Source organism: Lacerta agilis, chromosome 17 (genome assembly GCF_009819535.1).
Source record: "Lacerta agilis isolate rLacAgi1 chromosome 17, rLacAgi1.pri, whole genome shotgun sequence".
Lineage (NCBI taxonomy): Eukaryota > Metazoa > Chordata > Lepidosauria > Squamata > Lacertidae > Lacerta > Lacerta agilis.
The window spans coordinates 15176681-15203851 of NC_046328.1; the positions used below are offsets into that span (position 1 = coordinate 15176681).

At 47.2% G+C, this 27171-nt stretch overlaps 1 protein-coding gene across 8 annotated transcripts in view; it reads right to left on the reverse strand.

Moving 5' to 3' along the window:
• Positions 1-16518, reverse strand: part of CABP1 (calcium binding protein 1) — a 49073-nt gene extending 32555 nt beyond the window's left edge. The window contains exon 1 of one of the 8 annotated variants that reach the window (XM_033174858.1): positions 16395-16518. Coding sequence is in view for 4 of the 8 variants with exons in the window: in XM_033174854.1 (XP_033030745.1) it covers positions 8176-8718 (543 nt within the window). In the remaining 4 variants the exon portion in view is untranslated. Of the gene's footprint in view, positions 1-8175; positions 8829-9442; positions 9631-16394 lie in introns of those variants that run through there. The other 7 variants (XM_033174862.1, XM_033174863.1, XM_033174857.1 and 4 more) reach the window with 7 other exon arrangements.
• Positions 16519-27171: the final 10653 nt, after the last annotated feature.

Consider the following 27171-nt stretch of genomic DNA (forward strand, 5'->3'; position numbering starts at 1 on the left):
CTATTAGTAGGGGGGAAGTAGATATTTATACAGAAAAGAAATACTCCTAATTCAATTTTGCTTTCTACTGATGATAGTTATTTTGAATTCCAAAATCTGCTATCAAAACTTTCCCTCCTAAATCAAGTGATAAAAAGTAGTCAGGCCCCCACTTCCTCAACCCTTTTTAAATTACGATTAAGAATATAGCCTTCCATAATAATTAATTGGTGTATGTTTTAAACTTTACGGTTTTATGTTTTTAGTGTTGTAAACAGATTTCATATACTATCTTAACATATACAAATATATTTTATAAACAAATTTCTATAAAACAAAATCACCACAATAGCTGGCAATTCAGCTGTCCACAGGAAGTGCCCCCTTTGGACCTTGGTGCTGGGAATCAACAAATTTGTCGATTTTGGTGTCTCTAATGTGCTCATTTTAAAATCTTAGATTCAGTTATCCACATATCCACATCAGCTTGAGATTTTTTTTTTTTAAGTTGCTCATGAAAATTCTCCAGTATTTTAGTTTCAATTTCTCCTAATATACACATGTTCAAAGTAGCTTCCCTGGATATAATGCATTTTTAAATGTAATTTCCTCTAATATATGCAATTATATGCATACTTTGTGCACATCACTTGGCTGGAGAACTGCACTGTGAAATGTGGGGAAGTGAAGGTTTTAATGGGTGGCTGTGTTTCAATTTGTGTATTATTTCAGAAAATGCAAACTAGAATCAAGCGAATGGCTCATCTAGTCCAGCATCTTCTTCTTATGGTGGCCAACCAGATGCCCCTATTCAAAAGCCCCCTAGCAGGACTCATGGACAAGAGCACTCTCCCCTCCTGCAGATTCCAGCAACTGGTATTCAGAACATCACTGCCTAGCCCTCCAAAGCAGGGCCTGTGATAGACATTTCCCAGTGGATTGTACCCCATCAGTCAGATTGGCCCATCTCCTGATACACCCCAAGCCTGGGACCCAGCAGTTTCACTTTAGCTCCTGTGAAGGCCACTTCAGCTTGCTGTGCACGTCTCACATATCATAATGCCAGCATCTGGGTCCACCTCCACCAAGGCCCTTTGCTAATATTAAGCAATTATGCTCCACCACACCCACATTCTAACCTGTCATTAGCCTAATGCGACACTGCGGCTGGTGCTCAGGCACAATGACAGAGCATCTGTTTCCCCCCACACCTCCCCCTGGTATTGCTCCACTGCAAAGAGACAGAGAGAGAGAAAGAGAGGGAGAGAGCTGTGCCAGGACTGTCAGCTTGGCCAAGCATCTCAGAAAGCCCATTATTGAGACAACCACTGCAGCACTGATGAGATGTCTCGCTCTGTGTCCTGTTGCCTGCACTGTGAGTCTCTTCTTTTCTCCTTGGGACGCCCTCTTCTTCAGCTCAGGGACACTTCCCCCTGCTCTGATAGTATGCTGTGTGTGAAGTCACCCCTCCAGCTTGGGGCGTTCCGCTCGATGGCTGTACATACTGTTGCAGAACTAACAGGAGGAGTTGGGCTCCCTCCTCTCCTCAGATGGGGAGAGGTACACTTTCAGGCTGTGGTGTATTTTGACAGTAAAAGTAGCAGGACTTATGTGTGCTTTGAGGAGTTCTTTTCTGCAGAGCTTTTATAGAAAGGAAGAAACCACCCATTTTGCTCACTAAGAGTCATCTGCATGATCAGGGGCACAGCATCTGCTCTGCATACAGAAGAGCCCCAGGTTCAATCCTCATGTAGGGCTAGGAGAGACGCCCTATCTGAAGGGCTGCTGGTCACTATAGGCCAAATGTTAGGAACCTGTAGCCATCCAGATGTTGCTAGACTACAGATCCCCTCATCCCTGATCATCCCTGATGGATGGGTCCATAATTAAGACCATGTTCATCCACCAGTCTAGACCAGGGGTTCAAGGGTGAAGGTGTGGCTTGCTGTTGTCCATATAACAGCCAACTCCTTTGCCAGAAAACTTCTTGATCTTGGACTTAGAGGGTCTTAGAGAGACCGCTTGGGTATGCTCCTGGTCTATTGATTGCCCTGTTGCCCAGCAGCATCCCTGACTGGGCTGTCCGGGGTAGTCTCTGGGGTACTGTTGGATTTCAGGATGATCATCCCACGTGACCTCAATATCCATGTGGAGGTAATCAGAGTTACAGTGGTTCCAATCTTAACTCCAGGACCAAATCAAGAGAGTAGCATTAGGTGAGTGCTTCTCAGCCCCTGGGTAGTTACGTTAATGGGGTGCCACAGAGCCAGAGCCGTCTCATCCATAGAGGCCGGTGGCACGGCGCGCCAGAGCGCCGGGCACCCCAGGGGCGCCCCCGCGAGCCCGCCGGCATACTGGGTTCCCCCTCCCCAACCCGCCCCGCCCCCACAGGCAGGCGGGCACTCGCGCGCCGGCGGGCGGGCTGTAAGCCGCCCGCCCTCGCCTCCCGGAGCCCCAGCTGGAGCGCTGAAGCGGCGCGGGGCTTTGCGCGACCTTCTAGCACTCCAGCTGGGGCTCTGGGAGGCGAGGGCGGCCGGCTTGCAGCCCGCCCGCCCACCGGTGCGCGAGCGCCCGTCCGCCTGCCCCTCATCCTCCGCCCTCCGGCGCGCGAGCGCCTGCTCCAACGCCACGCCCCTCATCCCCCGCTCGCCCACCCCCCCTCCCGAGGGGCGGCCAGCGCGGGAGGGAGGCGGGCGGAGAGGTGGCAGGCTGGGGGCGCCGAGGGATCGCTGCGCCAGGGCGGCCAATCCCTCTAAGACGGGCCTGCACAGAGCACTATCTTATCTCCAATGCTATTTAATATCTATATGAAGCCACTGGGAGTGGTCATTAGGAGTGTTGGGGCAAGGTGCCATCAGTATGCTGATGACACTCGGCTCTATTTCTCCATAACATCTGAACTGGGAGAAGCTGTGCAGCCCTCTGGACCAGTGCCTGGATGCAGTGATTAGATGGATGAGGAAAAACAAGATGAGCTTGAATCTTGGTGAGATGGGGACACTGTGGATGTGTGGTTCCTGTGTCTGAGAAATTGGTCAGTTGCCTACCTCTGAAGGAGAAGGTTCAGAGTCTGGGGGTGATTCTAGACCGATCTTTGTTACTGAAGGCCCAAGTAGCCTCAGTGGCTAGAAGTGCCTTTCACCAGCTGCAACTGGCATGGCAGCTACAACCACTCCTGGACTGAGAAGGCTTGGCCACAGTGGTTCATGTACTGGTTACTTCAAGATTAGATTACAGTGGTACCTCTAGTTACGAACTTAATTCGTTTTAGAGGTCCATTCTTAACCCGAAACCATTTTTAACATGAGGTGTGCTTTCGCTAATGGGGCCTCCCACTGCTGCCGTGCCATCAGCGCACGACTTCTGCTTGCAACCAGGAGCATCTACTTTCAGGTTAGCGGAGCTCGTTACCCGAAGCGTTCATAAGGAGGACAGTACGTAACCCGAGGTTCCACTGTACTGCAATGTGCTCTAAGTGGGACTTCCTTTGCATTTGATCTGGAAGCTGCAGTTAGTGCAAAATGCTGCAGCACGACTGCTGTCAGGAGTGAGACCCTGTCAACATATAACATCTGTGCTTGGAGATCTGCACTGGTTGCTGATTTGCTACCAGGCCAAGTTCAAGACACTTAACAACTTGGGACCAGTTTACCTATGAGATAACCTTGCCCCACATGTGCCCTCTCATCCACTTTAATCAGCAGAATGGGCATTACTATGATACCCATTCTACATTTGTAAGAACTCCATCATTTCATGTGGCAGCGATTGCCCTTTGGAACTCCCTGCCTATTGACAACAGGCAGGTGCCTTCACTGTACACTTTCTGTGCCTGCTAAAAGCATTTTTGTTTAGACAAATTTTTGTTTAGTCAAAGCCTATCCAAAGATGTAGAATGTTGATATGTGCTTTAACCTGGTTTTTAGCTTATCACTGATTTTAATTATTTTTGAATGTTTTGAATGTTGTTTTTTTACTGACAATTTCATTGTTTTGTTCTCTTTGTAAACTGCTTTGATGACTTTTACAACCAAGCAGTATTTCAATCTAGTGAAACAAAATGAAACAAAATAGCTATGCTGACTGGAGCTGATGGGAGTCTAGCAATACCTGAAGGGCCACAGATTCCCCATCTCTGATGTGCACAAGGCATTACTGAGCTGAGTGAACCAGTACTCAGTTCTTGATAAATGGCAGCTTCCTATCTTCCTACAAGACTGACGCAGGGAGGGGGACCAGTTTGCCAGCTGGTATGGTTTCTCTCCTTGACATAACACATGTAATAAGAGGAGACTGGCACTCTGCAATCCTGATCATTAAGGCGCCCCCTGAGGTGCTCAGTACTCCTCTCCACAGACTCCTCCAGGCAACCATTTCACATTTCCATAACTCTGTGTATGGGGGAAGTGCATGCGGATGGGCAGTTAACCACCCTATTCACTCCAGTTCTGCTGTCATGAACCTGCGGGTCCCTCCTGTGTTAGGGTTGCTAGGGGGTTGCCCAGAAGGCTTGAGCCCTGGGTGTTTTCTGCTGGGCCCCTGATCTCCTTCCCCTCTGTTTTAAAAAACTTAATTCTGATTTTTTAAATTAAACTTTGCTTAGTGATAAACATAAGGAGGCTAAGGCTCCAAATGGCTATAGACCTTGATGGTTATGTTCTGTCTTCACTGTCAGAGGCAGCAATGCTTCTGAATACCGGTTGCTGAAAACCACAGATGGGAAGAGGGCTGTTGTGCTCAGGTTCCCCTCCTGGGCTTTCCTTTGGGGGCATCTGGTTGGCCACTGGTAGAACAGGATGCTGGACTAGATTAGGGGCAGACTTTGGTCATCTTTCGTAATACGGTGCTCTGTGCGAGGCCAACATTTGGTGCCCTCAAATGGATCTTCTCAATTTTGCATCTCTTTGGCTCAGTGCCCTGTGCGGGGGAACAGCTCACACAACCCTAAATCCAGTACTGAGTAGATGGGCCCCTGGCCTGATCCAGCATACTCTTCTGATGGTCTTATGCTCTTGGGAAGTCCACAAGTAAGGTCTGAACAGCCTCCCCAACTGCTTGCCTCCTGCAATTTGTCACTAAAACCCTACCTAGATATGCCAGGGATTAAACCTGGGATGTTCTGCATGCACAGCAAATGCTCTACCAACAAGCTACAGTTCCCCCTAGTTTGTCTGAAAAAATGGTGTTCTGCCTTTCTACCAAATGGTACTCCCAAGAGCACACTTCAAGGAGAGCACATAGATTGGGAAAACTGCTCCTGCAGACATTACCATACACACATTCCAATCTAATATATGAAGCGCTTCCCCAAAGAAGGCACACTGCGCCACACAGAGCTTTAGATGCACTTATTCTGCATCTCCCTGGAGACATCCCCAGCTCCTAGTTTGTCATCTCCTCGCCCCAGCCCCCAGCTGCATGAGAAATGCAGGTTGGGCTTGGGATACAGTGCATCATTGGAGAGCCAAATCCCTCTCTCCTTGCCTTTCCAAAATCCTCACTTTGGTTTCATGGACAACTTTTGCCAGGACAGTGTGTTGTCTGGGACTGATGGGAGATGTAGTCCAAAATGTCTGAAGAGCACCGAGTCAGGACTAGTTGGTTAAAAGTTACACGCTGTAGCCCCACCAAGATTGAGATAGGTTGGCAGAGATTGTATGAAGCCTGAGCAGAACAGTTGGGGGTATTAATGCTTCTCTCTCTCCCCAGAGGGGAGCCAGTGGTGGCATACTGGTTACATTGTTGAACTAGGACCTGGAAGACCAGGGTTCAGATCCCCATGCAGCCAGCAAACTCCCAGGATGACCTTGGGCCAGTCACCATCTCTCAGCCTAACCTAACTCATGGAGTTGTTGAGGATATGTTGGGGAGGAAGAGAACCATTGAGCTCCTTGGAGAAAACGTGGGATATAAATGTGATAGATAAACAAACAAACAAACAAACAAACAAACAAACAGTAAAATAAATTTTCTTCCTTATTGTGAAGGAAAGAAATTAACTCCTCTTTCCACCTCCCTCTTTTTCAGAGTTTTCAGAAATTTAATTTGCACCTGCCTTTGCCATCCTAAGGACCCCCAGATGTTTCAGACTACAACTCCCAGCTGGGGCTGATGGAGGTTGTAGTCCAAAACATCTGAAGAGCAGCCAGTTGGTAAAGAGCTTGCTAGAATACTTCTGGGAGGGAGCATCTTATCTGGTGGTCTTTCTGCCCCTTCCTGCTCCATCCCTACAAATAGGCTGCAGAAAAGGACAGGTTAGAGACAATCCCCCTTTCTTTAGCCTCTCCATCACATAGGGAGGATTCATTCCCAGCAAGAACACTTGGAAGCCATCAGCTTGACACAACAGCATCAAGAGCCAGCCTAACCTACCTCACAGGGTTGTTGGTCAGATAAAATGGAGAGGAGGAGAACTGTGTATGTCACCTTGACCTCCTCGAAAGAAATCAAATAATAAATAAATCTAACAATAAATAAATAAATAAACCATTCTATGCATCTTGCGCAGTTTAAAATCCTGACTGTCTGAAGATTTCAATAAAAAGGACTTTTTAAAAAATGCTCATGCAGAGAGAGCTGTTATCAACCAAATGTTTTGCGAGTGGTGGTGCAGGATTGGACCCAGAGCACAACTTAGCAACTGAAGCAAACACTACAAAGTATCTCCCACTCCCTGTCCCACTCTCTCCACCATGTCTAATTCTGGTGCTCTTTTATTTGGCTGACGCATCAAAATAAAAATGCATTTTTTAAAAGGGTCAGTTAAATGGCTGGAATTGGCATTTGTCACTCCTGTAAACTTAAATGTCAAACCTTTCTGGGTGGAAAGATACAGGGGCCAACTGCAGGGAGAAGATTATCAGCACTATTAAAACGTGGCAGAGAATGAGATAGAGATGGAAGTTGCTGAGGTTCTCTTGCACAAGCATCCCCTGTTCATTTCAATGGGACTTGAGCAGGAGACCTTCCTGTTGAACTGGGCCTCCTCTTACTTTGCCAATGGGGCATCCTCCAGATGTTTAGGACTACAACTCCCACCAGTATGTCCAAATTGGCTGGGGCTCATGGGAGTTGTCATCCAAAACATCTGAAGAGCACCAGGTTGGTGAAGCATTGCACAGTCTGTGGTCATGCCGCTGGCACCCAACCCAGACTTGGTCCTGAGACAGTTTTCACAAGTGACACACCCAGAAAAAGAAGCAAGGGAGGTTTTCTCACCTTCAAGGTGCATCTATGTGAAAATGGTCACCAGTGGACACAAACGAAGCAGTGTTAAAATCAAATCCAATATTCAAAGGTCAGCTACAGGAGTTCAAAAGACAAATAAAGGGATAGGCAACCCATCCTTAGGTCTGCTTAAAGTGTCTATTGCATTTTTTTATTTTAAAAAATATATTATTTTTAACTGTTTCACTAATTCATGGTCTTTGCACTTACAGTCTCTCCAACCTTTAGCTCAACCCAGCAACACACAGGACTGAAGCATAAGCGGTGTCTCTCCTTTCACTCAGAAAGACAGGTTCACTTGACCCCAAAGCTTAGTGGCCCAATATACCCAACACACAGGGGTGCGCTCAGGCACAGTTCGTACACATACACACACCAAACAGCTGAACACGTGCACGACCCCTTCCCGCTTGCTGCGTTCTCTTTTGCTCTTCACCAGCTTCTTTTCCACGGGGATTGCTTTAGGTGGCTTGTTGGTCCCTGCCAATGTCTGCCCGACCCACTTCCTTTCCCTGGCTGGCGACTCCTGAGGACTAGCTGCTTAGCCCTGCCTCACTTTACCGGTGCTCTCTCGCGCGCAAATTTCTGACCCGGCGGTTGCCTTGCATCACTTTACCGGTGCTCTCGCGCACGCTCACTTCTGACCCGGCGGCTGCTTCCTCCTGAGAACCTGGGGAAAGGTGCACAGGGAGGACGCCAGGAGAACTTGGAGTGGGGGCTTTGCAGGGAGGAGGAAGAGAAGCAGCTCCAACGTCTGTTTTCGCCCCCTCTCGCCCCCTACTTCCCTCCCAACATAGCTCCGCTGGAGTTTCCTGCCAGGCAGCCCCGAAGCAGCGCATTTCCAGCCAGAAGTTTCCGAGCTCTCTCCTCCCCAACCCCGCATCCCGTCCCAGAAGGAAGCGCAGGAAAGAGGAGTGTCATGGCAAGGAGGTGGCAGCGGAGTTAGAGAAGGGACGAAGGGCCCCTTACCTGGCCAAAGACGGAGCTGAGGATGGGGTGGAGCTGGTGGAAGAGTGGGTCGACTTCCGCGCCGGGTTTGGAGGCGGCGGAGCTCTTGCTGCTGCTGCCACCGCCGCTGCCGCCGCCGGAGGTGCCTTTGGGGGACGCTCCCTCGGGCAGCTGGAGGGACTCTCGGCTGGCTCGTTTGCCGCCCAAGTCCTGCCCCCGCCCCGCCGTCGCTACCCCGTCGCTCTCCGCCTCCTGGCTGGCACTCCGAGCGGAGCCGCGCACCCGGCCGCTCCCGCGTCTCCGCGGAGCCGCCTCCGCCTCGTCGGGCTCCCCCAGGCGATTCTGCTGCTGGTGGTGCCTCCTCAAGCTGCCGTTGGAGGAGACTGTGGCGCCGGCTCCTGGGTGGCACAGGGGCCTCCTGGCGCTGGGCTCGGGGCTGCCTTCCGTGCGGCCCCCGGAGCTGCGCGGCTGCGGCTCGCTGGGCGCCCGCCTGCCGCTCCCGCCGCCGCCCGTCCGCAGTAAGGACGTCTTGGACTCGCTCTTGCGCACCGAGGAGGAACTCATGGTCGGCGCCGCCGCCGCTCAGCGGACCAGCATCTCTTAAGCCGCCAGGAGGAGGAGGAAGCCGGGAGGGAGGGGGTAGAGAGGAGGAGGAGGAGGAAAGGGGGGGACGCGTCTTTATATCTTCTTTCCCCCCCCCCCTCACCGCCCCACGCCTGGGGAAGCTCCTGAGCTGGAGGCGACTGCCGCCGCCGCACTTCAGCACCACAGCCCTCGGACAGTGCCAGGAGCAGCAGCAGTAATAGTAGCAGAGACGCCGCCAGGCACAACCGCCGCCGCAGGTGAAGCGCCTGCAAAGCTGCCACCGCCGCACTTCAGCACCACCGCCCGCGGACAGCGCCAGCAGCAGCAGCAGCAGCAGCAGCAGCAGTGAATGGAGAGAAGAGGCTACGCCAGGCAGAGCCGCAGGTGAAGCTCCTCGCCCCGCAGAGCCGCCGCCGCAGTAGCCGCAGCCTCCCTCCCTCCCTCTGACCGCCGCATCGGCTCCCCGAACCCCACGGGAGCCCCGGCAGTGGGTGGGAAGCGCCGCGCCGGCTGCGGGATGAAGGCGCAGCGCTGGCCTTGAGAAGGAAGGAGGCGAGGAGGAAGGCGACCCTCACTTCCCCAACAGGAGTAGTGCGGAGCGGGGGGGAACCTTCGCCAAAAGATGCACCAAAGCTACCCCACCCTCCCCGCCTTAGCAGACACCGGATCCCCTTCCTCCTCCCCGCTCTCCTCGCTCCCTCACCTGTGGAGTCAGCCAACTTTCAACGCCAAGCTCACCCTGGACCAGAGCATGAACTCGTAGATGGGGAATGAAGGCAAAGAGGCACTTTGGAGAGCTCCAGCAGAGGAGGAGGAGAAGGAGGAGGAGAATGGCAGCAGCAACAGTGCCCTGATTGGGGGGGGGGTGTCGCTTGGCACAGCCAGATTTAAAGGGTCCCAAGAATGGCACCCTTGTCACACGACCACTCTATTGCCCTCGGAGAGATAACGAAGTACTCTTGGCATCCACAGCAGAGAGGTGTATCCTGATGCCTGCTTGTCCTGCTTCCCTATGGTCAACTCAGGAAACAGAATGTAGATGTCACAGAGGGCATCAGGGTGTGAGGACTCAGAGCCCTGGGTCAAAACTGAGTGGGACATCCTCAGGCACAAGTCCCACCGATGTGACTGCCACCCTGTTCTGTGTGCACCCCCCCCCCACAGTCCGAAGGGAGCCTGCACTGACATTCATTTATGACAGTCATCATGGAGCTCAAGGTGAGGCACAGGAGCTTTTGCCAACCTGGTCCCCCCCATGGGAGTTGTAGTCCAAAACAGCTAGAGGGGACTGGGTTGGCAAGTACAGGTTTTCAAGTCCAATCCTAGCCTGGAAATAGCTGAGAACCTCCTGGTGATTGATTAGGACAGCCTAGACAACCAGTGGTGATCTGAGCCAGCAACAAAATCAGGCAGAGCAACAGACACGGCTGTTATCTTTGCACACTTGGCCACATTCCAGTCAAGCAAAAGTCAAAAGTTTCTAATATCCCTCCCCTCCACACACATCTCTCCATCTTCCAACTGGTTATGCAACCCCCTGAACTCTGGGTCCTGTTCAAAGTGTTCACATTAGTGCTTTATGCACTAAATAACTTTGGCAACAAATATCTGAGAGACTGCCTCCTTCCAGAGAAATCCTCTTAGAAGTTAAGATCAACAGAGGAGGCTTTCTTGGTAGTTCAACCATCCTCAGAAGTTAAGAGGATGTTGGCCCAGGAGAGGACATTCTCTGTGGCAGCCCCTAAGTTGTAAAACACCCTTCTCCCCACAGAGGTGCACCTGGCACCTTCACTTTATGGCTTTTTGGGGGGTGCTGAAGAGGCACCTCTTTACTCTAGCCTTTGACACCTAAGAGGTGTGTTTTCAGGACAGCCTCTGTTTCTGTGGCTGTAACTTCTTTTACCTGATCTAAATTCTTTAAATTATTGTAAACTGTCCTGGGATCTTAGAATGAAGGGTGGGTGATAAATGAAATTAATAGTAAAAATAATTAACAACAATCACACAAGCAGGAGGCATTATTGTACTTCATGGAGGCCACATCCCCATCAAGGAAAGGCATTCTGGGAGGGTGCAGAACAGGGACAATGATGGATGTAACCTAGGGAGAGTGAATCCTGAGAGCCAGCTAGAGGAGACTGGAGGGTCATATTTGGCCCATGGGCTGGATGTTCCCCACCCTTCCTGTAGCTATTCTGCAACAGTGTCTACTTGTAAATTCATTAGGTCAGGTGGTCTGGCTCAGATCCATTGTGAAGCCCAAGATGCCTCATCAAGTTCTCAGGTTCTGTAGTGTAATCAATCTTGGGTTAACTATCCCTCAGGGGGTTGGGGAAAGGGTATTAACATGTAATTGGATTCTCTTGTGCAAAAGTAAATGAGGAAACTGTCCAGGTAGATACCCAATATCAGCAGCCAAAGGTCACACCCTTTTCCACCCTTGTCATTCTCATGTACCTTATTGACAAACATCCAGGCAGATAATCTCTCCCTGGTGGAGTTAGCTTCCCTGCCAGGTATTTTTATGTCGGGTGAACCATCTGAGACTCAAATTGAGTGTAGGTCCTTTGGACCATACACCACACCACCAGGAAGCCCTCCAGCATGATATGAAAATGGCCTACTTTTCAGGCTTTTTGCTTCTGATGCCCAAACTTCAGAAACCAGACTGCCTCTGAAGAGAGAGATTCCATTTTGCTGTTGAAGTTATCATCAAAGCTGGTGGCTATTCCCACATCTTACATGGTAGGTGAGGTCCAGCAATATAACATAGTTTCGCCTCCCCTAACCTGTGGCCCTCCGTAGATTTTAAACCACAATTCCCATCAGCCCCAGCATCATAGATCCATGCAGGCTGGGGCTGATGGGAGTTGTTGTCCAAGGTACGTGGAGGACACCAAGTTGGGGAAGGCTGATGCAGTCTGTGCCAAGCTAGATCTAGCAATGTTTCAGATTCCAAGTAGTAATTGCTTCAAGGAAGCTTTACTTTTCAGCTAGAAACCTCATCAGGGTTGAAAGCAGTTGCCTTATTAATAGAGAGGAAATCACTGAGGCAGAAATAGGAACAAGACATTGGCTTTGGAAAGCCCTCCGGGGATCAATACAGCAAAAAGCTCCACTGGCAGCAGATGGGCAACACTCCTTCCCAGGAGGAAGGCTACATCAAGGAGGCCTTGGTAGATTAACCAACCCACTGATACTTTACCACAGGGCTGGGACACCTGTTACCCTGCACATGTTGCTGAACTCCTCCTGTGACCCTGACTATTGGTCATGTTGGCTGTGCCAATGGCATGCAAAGCACATGCTCTGCCACTAGAACATAAGAGCCCTGCTGGATCAGGCCAAAGGTGCATCAAGTCCATAGAATCAGAACCATAGAGCTGGAAGGGACCACAAGGGTCTAACCATAGGGACCATCTAGTCCAACTCCCTGCATTGCAGGAATCTTTTGTTCAACATGGGACTCGGACCCACAATTCTGAGATTAAGCGTCTCATACTCTACTAACTGAGCGATCACAATGGGCAACCAGATGCCTTTTCTAGGAAGACTACAAACAGGATCTGAGCACAACAGCAACCCTTGCTTCCTGTGATCTTCAGCAAGTGATATTCAGAAGTGTTTTTGCCTCTGACCATGGAGGCAGAGCACAACCATCAGTTTGGGGACAGCTACTGTGTTCTACTATACTCCAGGTTATGACCACAGTCTCTTTGACAGCACAAGGCCCAGGTCCAGGCCAGGCACAAGGAATGTCCCCTGCAATGACTTCAGTGGGAGGGATTTTAACAGGCCTGCTATAATCTGGTCCAAAACAGGTCATAAATGGGAGTCAAACTTCCCATGTTGGCACATTTACTTTTTATGTTCTCAGCTTCTCTCCTCCTGAAGACCTTGTTTAATTTCAGATCAGCACATAACAGGAGAAGGACATTATATTTTTGGAATGCAAAAGAGATGGCTGGCTGGATTGAACAAGACCAAGGAACAAGCCCAAGGAGGAAAAGAAACATAACTGCTAAACTGCTCTCTGCAAGAACCGCCTCTCCAGAGGGAGTATGGATTATTTGCCATCTGGCTGGACAGAATTGTCAAGACACTTAATATCTTACATAATACGCTTATTCGCTGCTTGCTTCCCAAGGTGGAACAAACATTTCATTAAGTAACGTCATACAAAGTCAGAAGCAAGACCTACCCTTGATGCTGCTAAGGTGGGGTTGCAAGTCATGGCATTCTGATGCTAGTGCAGCAAAACAGGACAAGGCATCATTGGTACAGCAACTTAGTACAGCATTACATCACTCACACAAAGGGCAATGTAAAGAGGGGCTGTAGAGCATCTGCTTTGTATGCAGAAAGTTCCCAGGTTTAATCCCTGGCATCTCCAGGTAGGGCTGGGAGAGACCCCTGTCTGAAATCCTGGAAAGCTGCTGCCAGTCAGTGTGGCAAATACTCAGCTACATGGAGCAATGACATGCCGTGTTGTGAGGCAGTTTCCAATATTCCTGTGTAGTGCAAGATTGTGGCAAGGGCTGTTCCAGGGGCTGGAAATTTCTCAGCTTCAATATGGTTCATATTCAGATAGTACCTTCCCTACCTGGCCAATTAACACAGGGTAAAATCTCCACCGCAAACCTCATTGAATTGAATGGGACTTGAATGAAAGCAGAAGAGTGCAGTAGCTATTTACTTCAAGGCAGCAAACTTCCAGTGCAATTTGGCCCATGTTAATTACCCAGAGGCAGGATGGGCCATTTGAATTTTTCACCTCATCTGGGCACCAAAATATCCTGAGTGCAGATTCCAGGGAAGGATAATTTCCCACTCTACATCATTTCACCTTGATTCATGCACATGACCTCCTTTTCATCTGAACTGCAAAAAGTCAAACCTCTTGACTTAATGAACCAGTGAGAAAACTGATGGTGGGGGGAAAGGAATAGAATCACAGCAGAGTTGGAAGGGACCCCAAAGGTCGTCTAATCCAACCCCCTGCAATGCAGGAATTACAGTTAAATCTGCCTTGGTGTTGTATGCAACAGTGGCATTCAGCTGCTGCTGGGAGAGAGGAAAACAAGCTCAGTGGCAGAGCATCCCCAGCCTAAAACCCCGGAGTGCTGCTGTCAGTCAGTGTAGTGTAGACCAATTGAACTAGAGGGACCAATGATCTGAGTTGGTCCAAGGCAGCTTCCTTAGTTGCTATGTCATTCAGCTCAGCACACAACACCCTTTTAGCTGCCTTCTCAAACTTTTAATTTCCTAGGTACTGAGTGCATGAAATGGCCCTGTGACTAACTGTAGGTCCACAGAGAAAAATGTTCCTTGAAACAGATTGTGTGAAGGGTGCTAAAGATCATTACTTGATTGGAAATGCTTTGAGAGTGCTCAAAAACAGGGAGATTTGCTTTATGGAATAAATTCTGCTGGTTAACCAATGAATATTCTATTTGAGTATCACAGCAAGATTGCGTTATGCTAGCTAGATATTGGAACACTGGAGAAAAGCTCAAATTCCTGTCCAAACGGAATGGGAAGGGAAATTGTACAAATAGGGACTTACGGCAAAGCTATTAAGAGTCAATTGAGCAAAGTCCCTTCCAGCTCTACAATTCTGTGTTTAGACAGAACTGGAAAGTGTTTACCAAATGCTGTCTTTAACCAAGCACATTTTCCACAAGATCCAAAATATTTATTTGAGATGATATAATGCAGGGGTTGCCAAAACTTTTTGGCCGATGGGCAGATTTAGATTTTTGAGTGAGTGTTGTGGGTGCCAGCCCCTTCTGTCAATTTTCTCTCTCACACACACAGACAGATAAGAACCCTCCCACAGAAAGAGTTTTGGGTGCGCTGGTGCGGGCGCACACACACACTTCAGTTTTCCAAAGGCTCTCGATCAGTCAGAGCCAGTAGAATTAATCAGCACCTTGAAAATTACATAGAGATGAAATAGGAAGTGAGAAAGAATGACACTTTTCTAACTTCCTCCTTCAGCTGTAGGTATGTTTCAAGGAACAAAAAGGTGACTACACTCATCAACTCATGACCATGGAGGTAGAGTGAGAGAGGGCTCAGAGGCTCCAGAGGAGGACCTCAAGAGTGATATAGTTATATTAGAATGCCTACCAAATTGTTGATGCAATCCTTTCATATTTTCCTATTATTATTTTTTGTTGGTTGCCTTTTTCAAATAAGTATGTTTGTTTTATAAATCTGAGCAGAAATGCTAAATTGAAAATAAAACCTGTAAAGGAGTGTGCAAACTTTAAATGTGAATGGGATGCTATTTGGCAAAATTGTTCAGAAAGAGAAGAGACATTTGGTTTTGATGCTGTTCATTGGGATCACTTATTGTACAGATAGGAAAGGAGACTGTGGGCAATGAGAATTTCAGTGGGGTTTTATCCTGGCAATCTCTTGGATGCTAAAGGTGCTTGTTAAAGTAAAGGCAGAAACTACCATCCTCTCCAGGGCAAAACAGTGCCATCAAAACTGATTAATAAGAAATTAGCTGCTGCAGCAACGACTTGAAACTTACTTGGATGTACAGCCAATTTGCATATGCATGGAATTTGGGCCATTTCCCAAGGAACACAATCCCACACAAATAGTGCTTGCATAAAGTTTCAGTAACTGTTTTGGGTAGAGGGGGCAGCTTCAATTTTGTTCTGCTCAGCATAGGATTAGAGGGCCTCATAATGGATACCAGGCATCCTTGCTCTGTTTTTGTTTGCTTCCTTACTACTCCTGCTCTTGGACCTTTAACAGCAGCCTCATCTGCAGAATGATGCTTTTCCTAGCATCCTTGGATATGTTTGTGTGTGTGTGTGTAGATGTACCTACTGTACATTTCTGCGAATCAGACTGATGGTAAACTTTAACACTCTGTCTCATGGTAGGGCCGGCCTGGATATTTCTGTCCAGGGCTGGCCCTACCATGAGGCAGAGTAAGGTAGCTGTCTCAGGGGGCAGATGGCAGGGGCAACAGCTGTCCCTTCACTGCCCCCCACTCAAGTAATCTAAGCCTCCTCTCTACCTTTTAAGCTAGTCTACTGCCCCCGAGTACAGAGGAGGACATCGCTTCACAGCCTTGAAGTCAGATTCAGCCACTAGCCAAGGGGTGGCCTGGCCAGTATTGGTTAGTTTTTGTTTTTGTTTCCATTAAGTGCTCATTTTACATTTTTATGTTGTGAATTAGCCCGTGATCTTCAGTTGAAGAGCGGTATACAAATTTAATAAATGAATGAATGAATAAATAAATAAATAAATATTTTAGGGTAAAGCTGCCTTGGATGCTTGAAGGGTGTCCCTCAAATCTTAGTGTGACTGTTCATACGGTGATGCAAGTAATGTCTGAAACATTTCCTAGGCCTCGTTTTGTTCCTGCATTGGTGGAGCATGAGGAGAGATACTATTTTATATCAGGCCTACTTTTCTCATCTGAATGATGGAATGATAGCAGAAGCTGCACTCACAGAAATTCTCCCTTCTAAATGCAGAGCAGCCCTATTAGGAAGGAACGCTTTTACTTTAACAACAACAGTACAGTAACAGGATTCTGTGCTTGTGAAAAGCTGGACGTTGCAACCTGTTATCAACCGATGTGCAAGATGAGCAGGTTTGTATTAATAATACAGTGCGCACCTTACCTGACCGTTTTTGCCACAGTGTTTCATCATGGAACTCTTTGTCATCTAAGTGCTAGAAACCTGTTCTCCTTAAATAAATGGAAGTAAGGGTTGCGAGTAAATGACAGCCAGTGTCCAGTGCTGCATCTGTGAAGCCACAAAGTACACAGTCAGTACTGGACCCATTAATATTTGGCAGGGGGGAAGAAGGGGTGTCAAAGATGAATTTAGCTGGGCAGGCTCTGCCTTGGATGTAGCCTTATACCAGGTTGGATTTGCCCATCTAGTTCAGTATGTATATATTTATTTTTCATTCTGGCAGATGCTCTCTGAAGCAAATTCTGAGGTCTTTCCCAACTTTCCTTCCCACTCTGCCTGAAATCTTTTTCATTGGAGATGGCCAGGATTGAACCCAAAACCTTCTGCATGCACAGGAATGCTTTCCCACTGAGCGATAATGAGGAGCAGGGAGGAGGCTGCAGTGCAGCCCATTTACAGCTGGAGAGTTATTTGCTGCTGCCCAGCACATCAGGCTTCGCTTCACAGGAGAATAATCCCAACAGCAAAGAAGACTTGGGAGCTTTTGTGTGTGTGCTGTCTTTAATCCCTGCACAAATTGTGATTTACACTGGTAAAGTGCCTGAGAGCAGCCAAGGGCTCACTGTACCCAGCTAGTGGGGAAGGTTGGCTGGAGGCATTGTGAGGATCAGAGTTTAGGGCGGCCTTCCTGAACCAATGGATTCGAGTTAGAAGAAAGGAGATTCTGACCAAACCTTAGGAAGAGCTTTTTGACAGCAACAGCTGTTGAACAATGGAATGGACTCCAAATCTACAATTCTGACTGGGCAGATCTACCATGAAACTAATGAAGTTTAAGCTTCAGGGCCCCTAATCCAGGAGGGACCCCAGAAGAGACTTTAGTCCACATTGCTTTAAAAAATTGCTTTAAAAAAGGCATCATGCATGTATATAACATTTCCCTAAAGGCATAGGATTACTGGTTGCGAAAGGGCCCCCATATTAGTTCAAGTTTCAGAGCTCCCCAAAATATAGGTCCGCCACTGATTCTGATTCTATGATTCTATTTGTGATTTGGGGGTGGTACCCGAGTCACACCCACAACATACTTTTAATTACATGACTTCCCCCAAAGAATCCTAGGAACTGCAGTTTACCTTTCATGGAGCTACTCTTCCCAGCACCTTTAATAAACCACAGTTCACAGGATCCTTTTGGAAGAAGCCATGCAGTTTAAAAGAAGGGATATCATCTTGGTCTATGGCCAAGAGCCAGTGATAGCATGGAATTAGTAAGGCCTATTATGCATTACAGAAAAAAGAGACCAGTTTACATAAAAGTGTCCATGGTAGTTTATATCTATAGATGCACATTGAGAAATAAAGGGTTGTGTTGTGGGCTAGACATACTCAGGTCCATTCATTCAAATAGGTCTACTCTGAGTAGGACTAACATTTGGATACAACCCAGTTGCTCTAATTTAAATAGAAATATGACACATCTCAACATAGCGGGGGAGAAACCAGGCGAGTGACTTGTGTGCCTGCTCAGCCTGATGACCAGGCGCTGCTCTGCTGTCTCAGAGGTAAGCAACATGGTGCCCTCCTCATGTTGTTGGATTACAACTCCCATTGTCTCAGTCTGTGAGCATTGCTGGCTGAGGCTGGTGGGAGATGAAGTCCAGCAATTCGCTCCTATGGGAGGCAGTGACAGGCACCAACTTGGATGGCTTTAAAAGAGGATTGGAAGAATTCACGGAAGAGAAGGCTCTCAAGGGCTACTAGCCACAATGGCTATGCTCTGCCTCTACCATCGGAGGCAGTAAATGCTTCTGAACACCAGTTGCTGGAAACCACAGGAAGAGAAAATGCTTTTGTGTTTGAGTCATGCTTGCAAGCATCTGGGTAGCTACTGTGAGAACAGGATGCTGGACTAGATGGGCCCTTTTGGCCTGATCCAGCAGGCTCTTCTAATGTTCTTAACATCTGGAGGGCACTATGTTAGCTGCCCCTGGGCTGTATTTTTTAAATAAAACATTTTATTGCTTTCCAACAAAATACAAACAAAACATTAAGTTTCCCCCCAGTTCTACCCTCTCCCCCTCCCCAGAGCAGAAGATTAATACATCAGATTTTGCCTTAAGCCTGTGGTGCCAGTCATCAGAGTATTCATTTGAATATTTTATAAAGGGGTACCGTATTCTGGGAAAAAATCACCCCCCCTTTGCTGTGGATGGGCTCCAGTTCACAAAACTCCACATTTCATTGGGCTCTGATTCTGCTGCATGGACTGATGCTCCCTCCATGCTTATTCACAGCCAGAGGCACCCTTGGGGATGGTATGCAAAACCACTAGGCAGCATGGAAACTGGGGCAATCTTCTGTTCCTCTTTGAGCCACTGTTGCATTTGCAATGCAAATGAGATGGCCAAAATCAGACTCTGCATCAGAGGAAGGGATTTGGCCTTTAAATACAAATTGAAACAGGCTCAAGCACTTAACACTTGCACACTTTTCATGGCTTTATGTGAAAGAGCTGTATTGCAAGCCAGGATGCACAAACTCAAAAACCATTCCTGGGCACTTCATATCTGACAAGCTGAGTGTGCATAAGGAGGTTATATAAGACACCCCTTTCCAGATATCACTGAAATCTAAGACAATTAAAACAGAATGTTAACAAATGTCTTAAGCATGAGAGGGAGAGAAATCCTTCCAGCTATTAAATGGATTAAACTTTTGCATCGGTGGCAGGGTTTGAGGCTGAGTGTCAGAATTGTTTTCCTGTTTCTGAGCAAAAGCAGGAAGTCAGACACAGCCAATATCATCTGACTAAAGATGAGGTATGTGATCCTGGGACTAGCCTCAAGAGTGTGAGGAACCTAACAGGTTTTAAGGGTGCTTGTGACATCAAGGTGCCCCCCCAAGGGCAGGAACGTAAGGAAAGTCCTGCTAAGTCAGACCAAGAGTTCATCTAAGGGCTCATCAATCAGGTTAAGAACAGTTTCAGGTTAAGAACGGACCTCCAGAACGAATTAAGTTCTTAACCCAAGGTACCACTGTAGTGAGACTCCCCAGCAGCGCAATACCTAGGGATTGGCCAGGTGCCACAAAAATTGTGTCTCTCCATTCTGGCTTGGAGTGGCTAGAAGCCAACCTGCATGCTCCCTGGGCTGCTCCTTTGGGCAGCTGGACCAGACACACATGCTCCTCTGGTTGCCTCAGCGGAAGAATCTGATTGCTGGCATGATTGGTGTGGTGGAGGGCAGCAGCACCAGAAGAGAAGCTCAAGAACTTAGGCTAGGTGCTCCCCTAAGAAAAGGTCAAGAAGTTCCTGCACCTCTTTTTCTAGAAAAAGTGGGGATTGGAGGTAGCATGAGAGTTGATGGAAGAAAAAGGAAGGGAGGAGGCAGAAGGGAAAACAGTCAGTGGAGCAGAGCTTTCCAAACTTTTCTTGTTAGTAACACACTTTTTAGACATGCATCATTTTGTGACACAGTAATTCAGTTTTACTAGCAAACTGGAGGTTAAACTAACCCCTTTCCAGCCGCAGGAGGAGTGCAGGGAGCATTTGCACAACACACCTACATACTAACATGTCACGACACACAATTCGGAAAATTGTGGAGGGAGGGAAGGAGGAAGGCAAAAGGGCAGAAAGATGCACCAATGGAGGAGGAGGAGGGGAGGCAGAACAGAGAAGACCCAACCCTGATGGCTGCAAAGAAAGTCACTGGCACAGTGCAAAAGGCAACAAAAAGCAAACTTTTTGATTTTCTGGTCCATGGTCTCTCCTGGCTTTGGAGGCGCTGACACAGTTCTTTGCTAAGGGTGCAAGGGAGCCTAGGTACACATCTGCTTCCCAGATCCACTCTTCTGAACCTGAAGGCTCCATTGGGATCTAATGACAAAGAGCTGTTCCTGGACCAATTCTCCTCAGCCTGGTACTCTCTAGATGTGATGAACCACAACTCTCATTAACCCCAGTTAGCAGGCTATGGCTAGTGGGAATTGTAGTCCAACATACCTGGAGGGCACCAGATTGGTAAAAAAGGCTGTGCTAGCATGCTCCACAAATGTGGCTAATCAACCTTTAAAGAAAGTCACCATACATGAGAAGGAAACCAGAGAATTCCTAACAGGACTGACTATGCCTACTTTAACTGACGAGGAACAGGAATTCATGGACAGTCCTATCACCCCAGAGGAAATAGACACGGTCCTCAAAAACTTGAAACCACACAAAGTCCCAGGCCCAGGCAGCTTCACAGCAGAATTCTATAAGAAATTCAAAGAACCCCTGATGGCCTACATCAGTGTTCCCCAACCTTGGGCCTCCAGCTGTTTTTGGCCTACAACTCCCATCATCCCTGACCACTGGCCTTGCTAGCTAGGGATGATGGGGGCTGTAGTCCAAAAACTGCTGGAGGCCCAAGGTTGGGGAACACTGCCCTACATGACATGCCTATTTAATGACATCATGAAAGGGAGGCCCATCCCCAAAACCTGGACCCTCTCCAAAATAGTCTCCATCCCAAAACCATTGAGGGACAGCCTCAAAGTAGAATCATACTGCCCAATCTCATTAATAAACCAAGACTACAAGATATTCACATCAATCTTGGCCAACTGCCTGAAAATCTTCTTATCCAAGTTAATAGCCCCTGACCAGGCCAGCTTCATCCCTGGTCGCAATATTACAGACCCCATCAGGAAACTACTGAACCTAATTGAACAAAGCAAGGCAACTATACTCCCACTGACAATTATGTCCCTAGACATCCTCAAAGCTTTTGATTGTTTAGAGTGGAAATACCTATTAGCAGTAAAACCTAGCATGAAATTTGGCCCCAACTTCCTACAAACTCTCAAACAAATATACTCCCAAGCCTCAGCAAAATGCAGAATTAACAATATGGACACAAATGCCATAGCAATCCAAAGAGGCACAAAACAATGATGCCCACTGTCTCCCCTCCTATTTATCTTGGCTCTGGAACCCCTAGCAATCCACCCTCTCAGACAAAATAGCCATGATCAAAATGATCACCCTCCCAAAACTAACCTACCTGTTCCAAACCCTCCCAATCTGTATTCCCCCAACCCAACTCTGCAGATGGCAGAGAAAACTACACTCTTTTATCTTCTCACACAAAAAACCAAGAATAAGCACCAAATACCTGCACCTACCCACCTCAGAAGGAGGATGGGGAATCCCCAACATAGAAGCATATTACAATGCCAACCAAATACGTCATATAATCCCATATATATTAGAAGACGAGACAAAACAATAGATACACTTAGAGAGGGACACAATTGAAAATATCTGCACCACAGCATACCCACTCCTCCCAAACAAACTAAGAAAAATCCCCACAACACTTAACAGGTACACACAAACCATGTTCAAAGCATGGAAAACAGAAACAGGCAAACTATCCCCAACCCCATCCCCACTAATTCCCCTGGCCTACCACCCATTATTCCACCATGCAGCACAAACCCTCCAAATAAAAACCTGGCAAACCAAAGGCCTATATCGCCTAACAGAATTTTATAAAAATAACAAACCTTTGTCAACACAGGAAATGCAGGACAAACTAGAAGACACCCAAATGCCCTGGTTAGCACAACACCAATTACATGCCCTTTTAAACAATCCAGCCATAAAATCAGCAGCAACTAGACCCCTGACAGCCTTCGAAAACCTCATCCTAACGACAAAGGGACACGGCAAAGGGATGGTATCCACATATACATATACTACTCAAAAATCCCATGAACTCCCTAGACGCAATCAAAAAACAATGGGAGGATGACATAGGATATGAAATCAACCCCACCCAATGGACCAGAATGTGGTGTAACCCCCCCTTTAAATCCATATCAATAAAAAGAAAAGAACTCGCCCTGCAACTAACCTACAGGTGGTACGTAACGCCAAAAAAATTAGCGCTAATACGCCCAGGAACCTCACCAAAATGCTGGAGAGGGTGCATCTCCACAGGCAAATACCTCCACATGTGGTGGGAGTGCCCCAAAATCCAACAATTCTGGACAACAACCATATGAGAAATAGGTAAGATAACCAAGCAAGTGCTAGAAATCACCCCAGAATTGGTCTTACTAAACATCTTCCAAGACAACAATGCTCACATACACCACAAAGAACTCATAACCCACCTACTCTCAGCAGCTATAAACATCATAACCAGACACTGGAGAGACCTGTCAGGAGTAAGCATGGACCAATGGTACCAAGTAGTATGGGTAACAGCCCTACTAGAAAAACTAACCAGTAAGCTGAAACTGACACGGGGACAAATAGAAGAAGATGCCTTCACCCCTGTATGGTTCCCCTTCATCACACACACAGCCCAACAAGACAATGACAAAAATCTACCGACAGCATACAAATCAATATGGCTAACCTGATCAAAAACATTCATCCACCCCACTCACACAGGAAACCAAAGACCACCACAGTAAACCACAAATGATCAATCACACCCTACACCAACCCCGACCTCTCTCACCACCAAAGGAGCACAAGCGAACAACAAAGAACCTGCACAAACAACACTGACACCAAACCCTACATATACTAAGTAAAATAGAAACACCGTCACCCCACCCCACCCTACCCACCTCTTTCCCCCTTTCCTTCCTAATGTCTCAACAAACGTAACTGATTTGTAGAAATGTTACATGGAAAAAATATGAGAGAGACATTACACATACTTTTGTAAATCAAGAAAATCTTTAATAAAAAATATTTTTTTAAAAAAATAATGTCACCATACATGACTGCTGGCAGGCACGCTCAGCTTCATGCGTCACCTAGGTCCAGACCTAGCCCAGCTGGTGCAGGCTGCTCCATTAGGGTTAAAGTGGCACTGCTCCACACCAGCCTCAGGCTACCCTCAACTAGCCTAGACCTGCCTGCCTTCTAACAACCAGTCCAGGGGGTACCCCTGGCTGTCAGCTTCCTCCTTTTTATCAGTGTTGCCCTGGTTGAACTTAGTAGGGAGGAGAGCTAGGATGGGGCAACATCAGAATTAGTTGTCTCTGCCTGCCATCAGTTATGGCTCTGCCTACTGTCAGTCTCCCTGCCTTCCTCACCACCAATCCCTATAAGCACCAGCCAACAAAGGTCAGGGCATTGAAATATCTGGCTTCCTAGCCATTTTCTGGGGCAAACCATCCAAACATGCAGAGAGCAGCACAAGTAGACTCTGTGTTCAAAATGAGAACAAAATATAAGCTTGCTGGATCAGGCCAGTGGCCCATCTAGTCCAGTGGTCAACCTGTGGGAAACTGGCAAGCAGAATTTGTGCACAACACACACACACACCAGCCCTGTGGCTTCCACTTCCATCAACTGGTTTTCAGAGCCATTTACTGGCTCTGATAGCAGAGACAGAACATAGTCACTGTGGCTACTAGCTGTTGATAACCTCCTCTTCCATGAATTAGTCTGATCCTCTTTTAAAGCTATCCAAGCTGATGGAGAGATCATGAGAAGTCCTGGGACCCCAAGGCAGGAGTAAGAAAGGGGAACTGTCACCAACAAGGAGCTCTGGAGACAAGCCACAGAGTGCAATTGCCTTGGAGAGGGGAGATTATCAGAGAATGTCATGCAAACAAGACCTCCCTCCTCCTGGCTGCCTGACCCTTGCATGCATGCACACACACGCACACACGGCTTTTGCAAAGCCATGGAACGGAAATAATTTAGGTTGAATCCATCAAGCATTAAAATCCTTTAGCTGAGGGATTCAAGTGAAAAAATGAGCTGTAGACAGGAATTAGAAGTTCTCTGCCTGGGCTGTCAAAAGGGATTTTCCCCCACTGACAGAGGAAAAAAGGAGCAAGGCTGGAATGGCAGGGAGCAAATCCTTCCTGAGTCTTTGATAGGGTTCAGAAGCTCCTTCAGGCTCCAGGTTATGGTGGTGGCCCTGACTGGGGATTCAATCCTCAGTTGAATTGTGCAGGTCGCTCAACACAAGAGTCTTGTTTGCTCAACGCAGAGGAACTGTTGGCATGAACCTCAATGCATCCACGAGAGGAATGGACAAATCTGTCCATTCTCTCTCACTTAATGCATTTGAAAGTTATTTTCATGGGTAGATGCAGTTTTATCTCCATTTGCCCCAGACACCTGCAGTTTGGGATGCATCATTATTTTTTGGGGTTGCAGAACTGCAATGAGAAGTACATTTCGGTTCTTGTATTGGTTTAAGAAGTGCAAATTGGGTAGGCTGCAAATTCCCACACACACCTCTAGACCCCCAAAGAGAGGAATGAAAAAGCAAACATAGTGATGGTCAGCAACATGACCGGCTTTAAAAGAGGATTAGACAAACTCATGGAGGAGAAGGCTATCAATGGCTAGGTTCTACTTCCACCATCAGTGAACACCTCTGAATATCAGATTCTGGGAATCACAGGGGGCGAGAGTGCTGCTATTGCACTCAGATCGTGCTTATGAGCTTCACATTGAGGCATTTTCTGAGGCTGTCATATCATGAGGCAAAGTGAGACAGTGGAGTTTGGGCAGCTGAGTGGGGCAAATAGACAAGACACCATCTTTGGGGATTTTTTTCCTGCACCTGCCAACCAAAGAGGAATGAAAGGAGCATCATAGTGATGTCACAGGCGGCTGCCTTACACAAAATCAGAGCATGGTTCAACTAGCTCAGGGTGCTTCCAGGCTTCCACCATACTGAACATACTGTCACATACTGGACAAACCACAGTTTGTTGGGAGCCCTTGCACAACAAACTTGCTTTCTTAGTAAAAACGTCCCTTTTTGTGCCATCACAAAGAGAGTGCTGAGAAAATACCCTGGAAAGTATGGAGTAACACTTGTTTCGATGCAGTCACACACCATACATGTAAAACACATGGCTCCCCCCACCAAAGAATCATGGGAACTGTAGTTTGTCAAGGGAGCTGGTAATTGCTACTCCAGGAAGAGTAAACTACAGTTACCAATATTCTTTTAGGGAAGCCTTGTGCATAAAATCTAGGGTGTGGATGTGATCCCCTAATCCCTCTGCAAACAAATCAAAATGAATGCTCATTACATAGTCAGGGTTGCCTATTTTACCTGCAAACCAATCAGGATGAGTGCCAAATAAACAAGCCTGGAAGTGCTCTTAGATTTGCAGGTGCGAAGAGTGAATAGAAAACAGATCAGGATCTCCTCTTGCATTCCTTCAATAGGCATTACCGGTATATTCCTATGAACATTACATAGTACTCAGGTAAATTAGGGAGCTGCCAGTGTGCCAAGATTTTTTGGGGTCTGCCTCTGCTCTGTTGGAAATACCCCGCAGACAAGCACTGCCTGTACTTTTAGAGGTGGTACCCTGGGGGATCATGATGACAGTTTGTGGGTGAAACCCAGAATTCCAGGGGACTGGACTGAGAAGAGTTTTCCTGGTCTCATCTCCACTTGCCACCTGGCACACTGATGCAATTCAAAGAGGAGGTGAAGAAGCAAGGGATATCATAAATGGAATTATGACAATCACATCACAGGCAACTCTTGATCAGTTGCTGTCATCCTGCTCATTAGCATAGGATAAGACATGAGGGAGGAAAGATTATAATTTGCTCAGGGCATCTAAAAAAGAAAATAAAAACCTTTAGTGGGTCCTGCTCAGATGAGTCATCCAGCTGACTGGCAAGATGTTCCCAAGTAACAAAAGGGAGCCCTCCTTCACACAATGCTTAATTAATTTAAGGAATCCGCTGTCATAAAGTGTGCCAGATGCTGAGATAGCCTCCTCCTGTTCTTGCTTCTGAATCTAGGAGGTATTACGAGAAGAAGGATGGAGGGGACAAGGGAGCAGATTGCCCAGAGGAACACAAGCACTATGAGATCATAGCTAAATAGTTGCTTCCTCAAATAGACAATCATTTTATGTGCAAAGGATTCAAGGACAGAAGTTTATGTTACAAGAATACATGCAGATGCCTTGCTCTTTTGTTTGATCTTTGATTGAAACCAAACTAACATTACTTAGCATTTGTACAGGGCTTTCAAGTGTTCAAAGGACTTCACATATGTTATCTGGCTGTACTCCTTTACAAGAGGGGTGGCCCTCCAAGAATTTTTTGGGACTTCAACTTACATCAGCCCCAGCCAGCACAGCCAATGGTCAGGGATGATGGGAGTTGTAGTGTAGCAACATATGGAGGCCCAAAGGCTAGTCACGCCCCAGTAAATTAAGCCAGAATTATTATTCCTCATATTGCCATGGTGGAATGGGTGGGAACTGAAACTGAGTTGGCTGTATGTTTGCCCATCCGGTGTGACGAAGGGGCTGAATATTCCACCTTATTATTATTTTTGGCTGCAAAGCAAATCTTCTGGAGTTGAAAACACTCCTTTTTTATAATTTAGTTTTCCAATATACGCTCAATAATAGCCAAATTATAACAATAACTCCCAAATTATACAATTATCAAATGCCAATCAACTTCCAATTAATACATTTTTGTTAAAGTGGCTCCCCACATGATGATTTGGGTGCATTTCTGATCTTATATCACTGCATTCCATAATCTTAATTAATGTCAGTTACATTTCAGTTATAATAATAATCCCTTAATCAACAGCTACATAATTAATTATTTCCATTCATGATGTTACAATATATAAATTTATAAAGCTTTAAGCGAGGAACTCAAACTATTATCTTTATTCTGCCCTGTATGTGAAAACTGTTATGCCCATGGATTTTCCTACTGTCTATATATGGTGTTG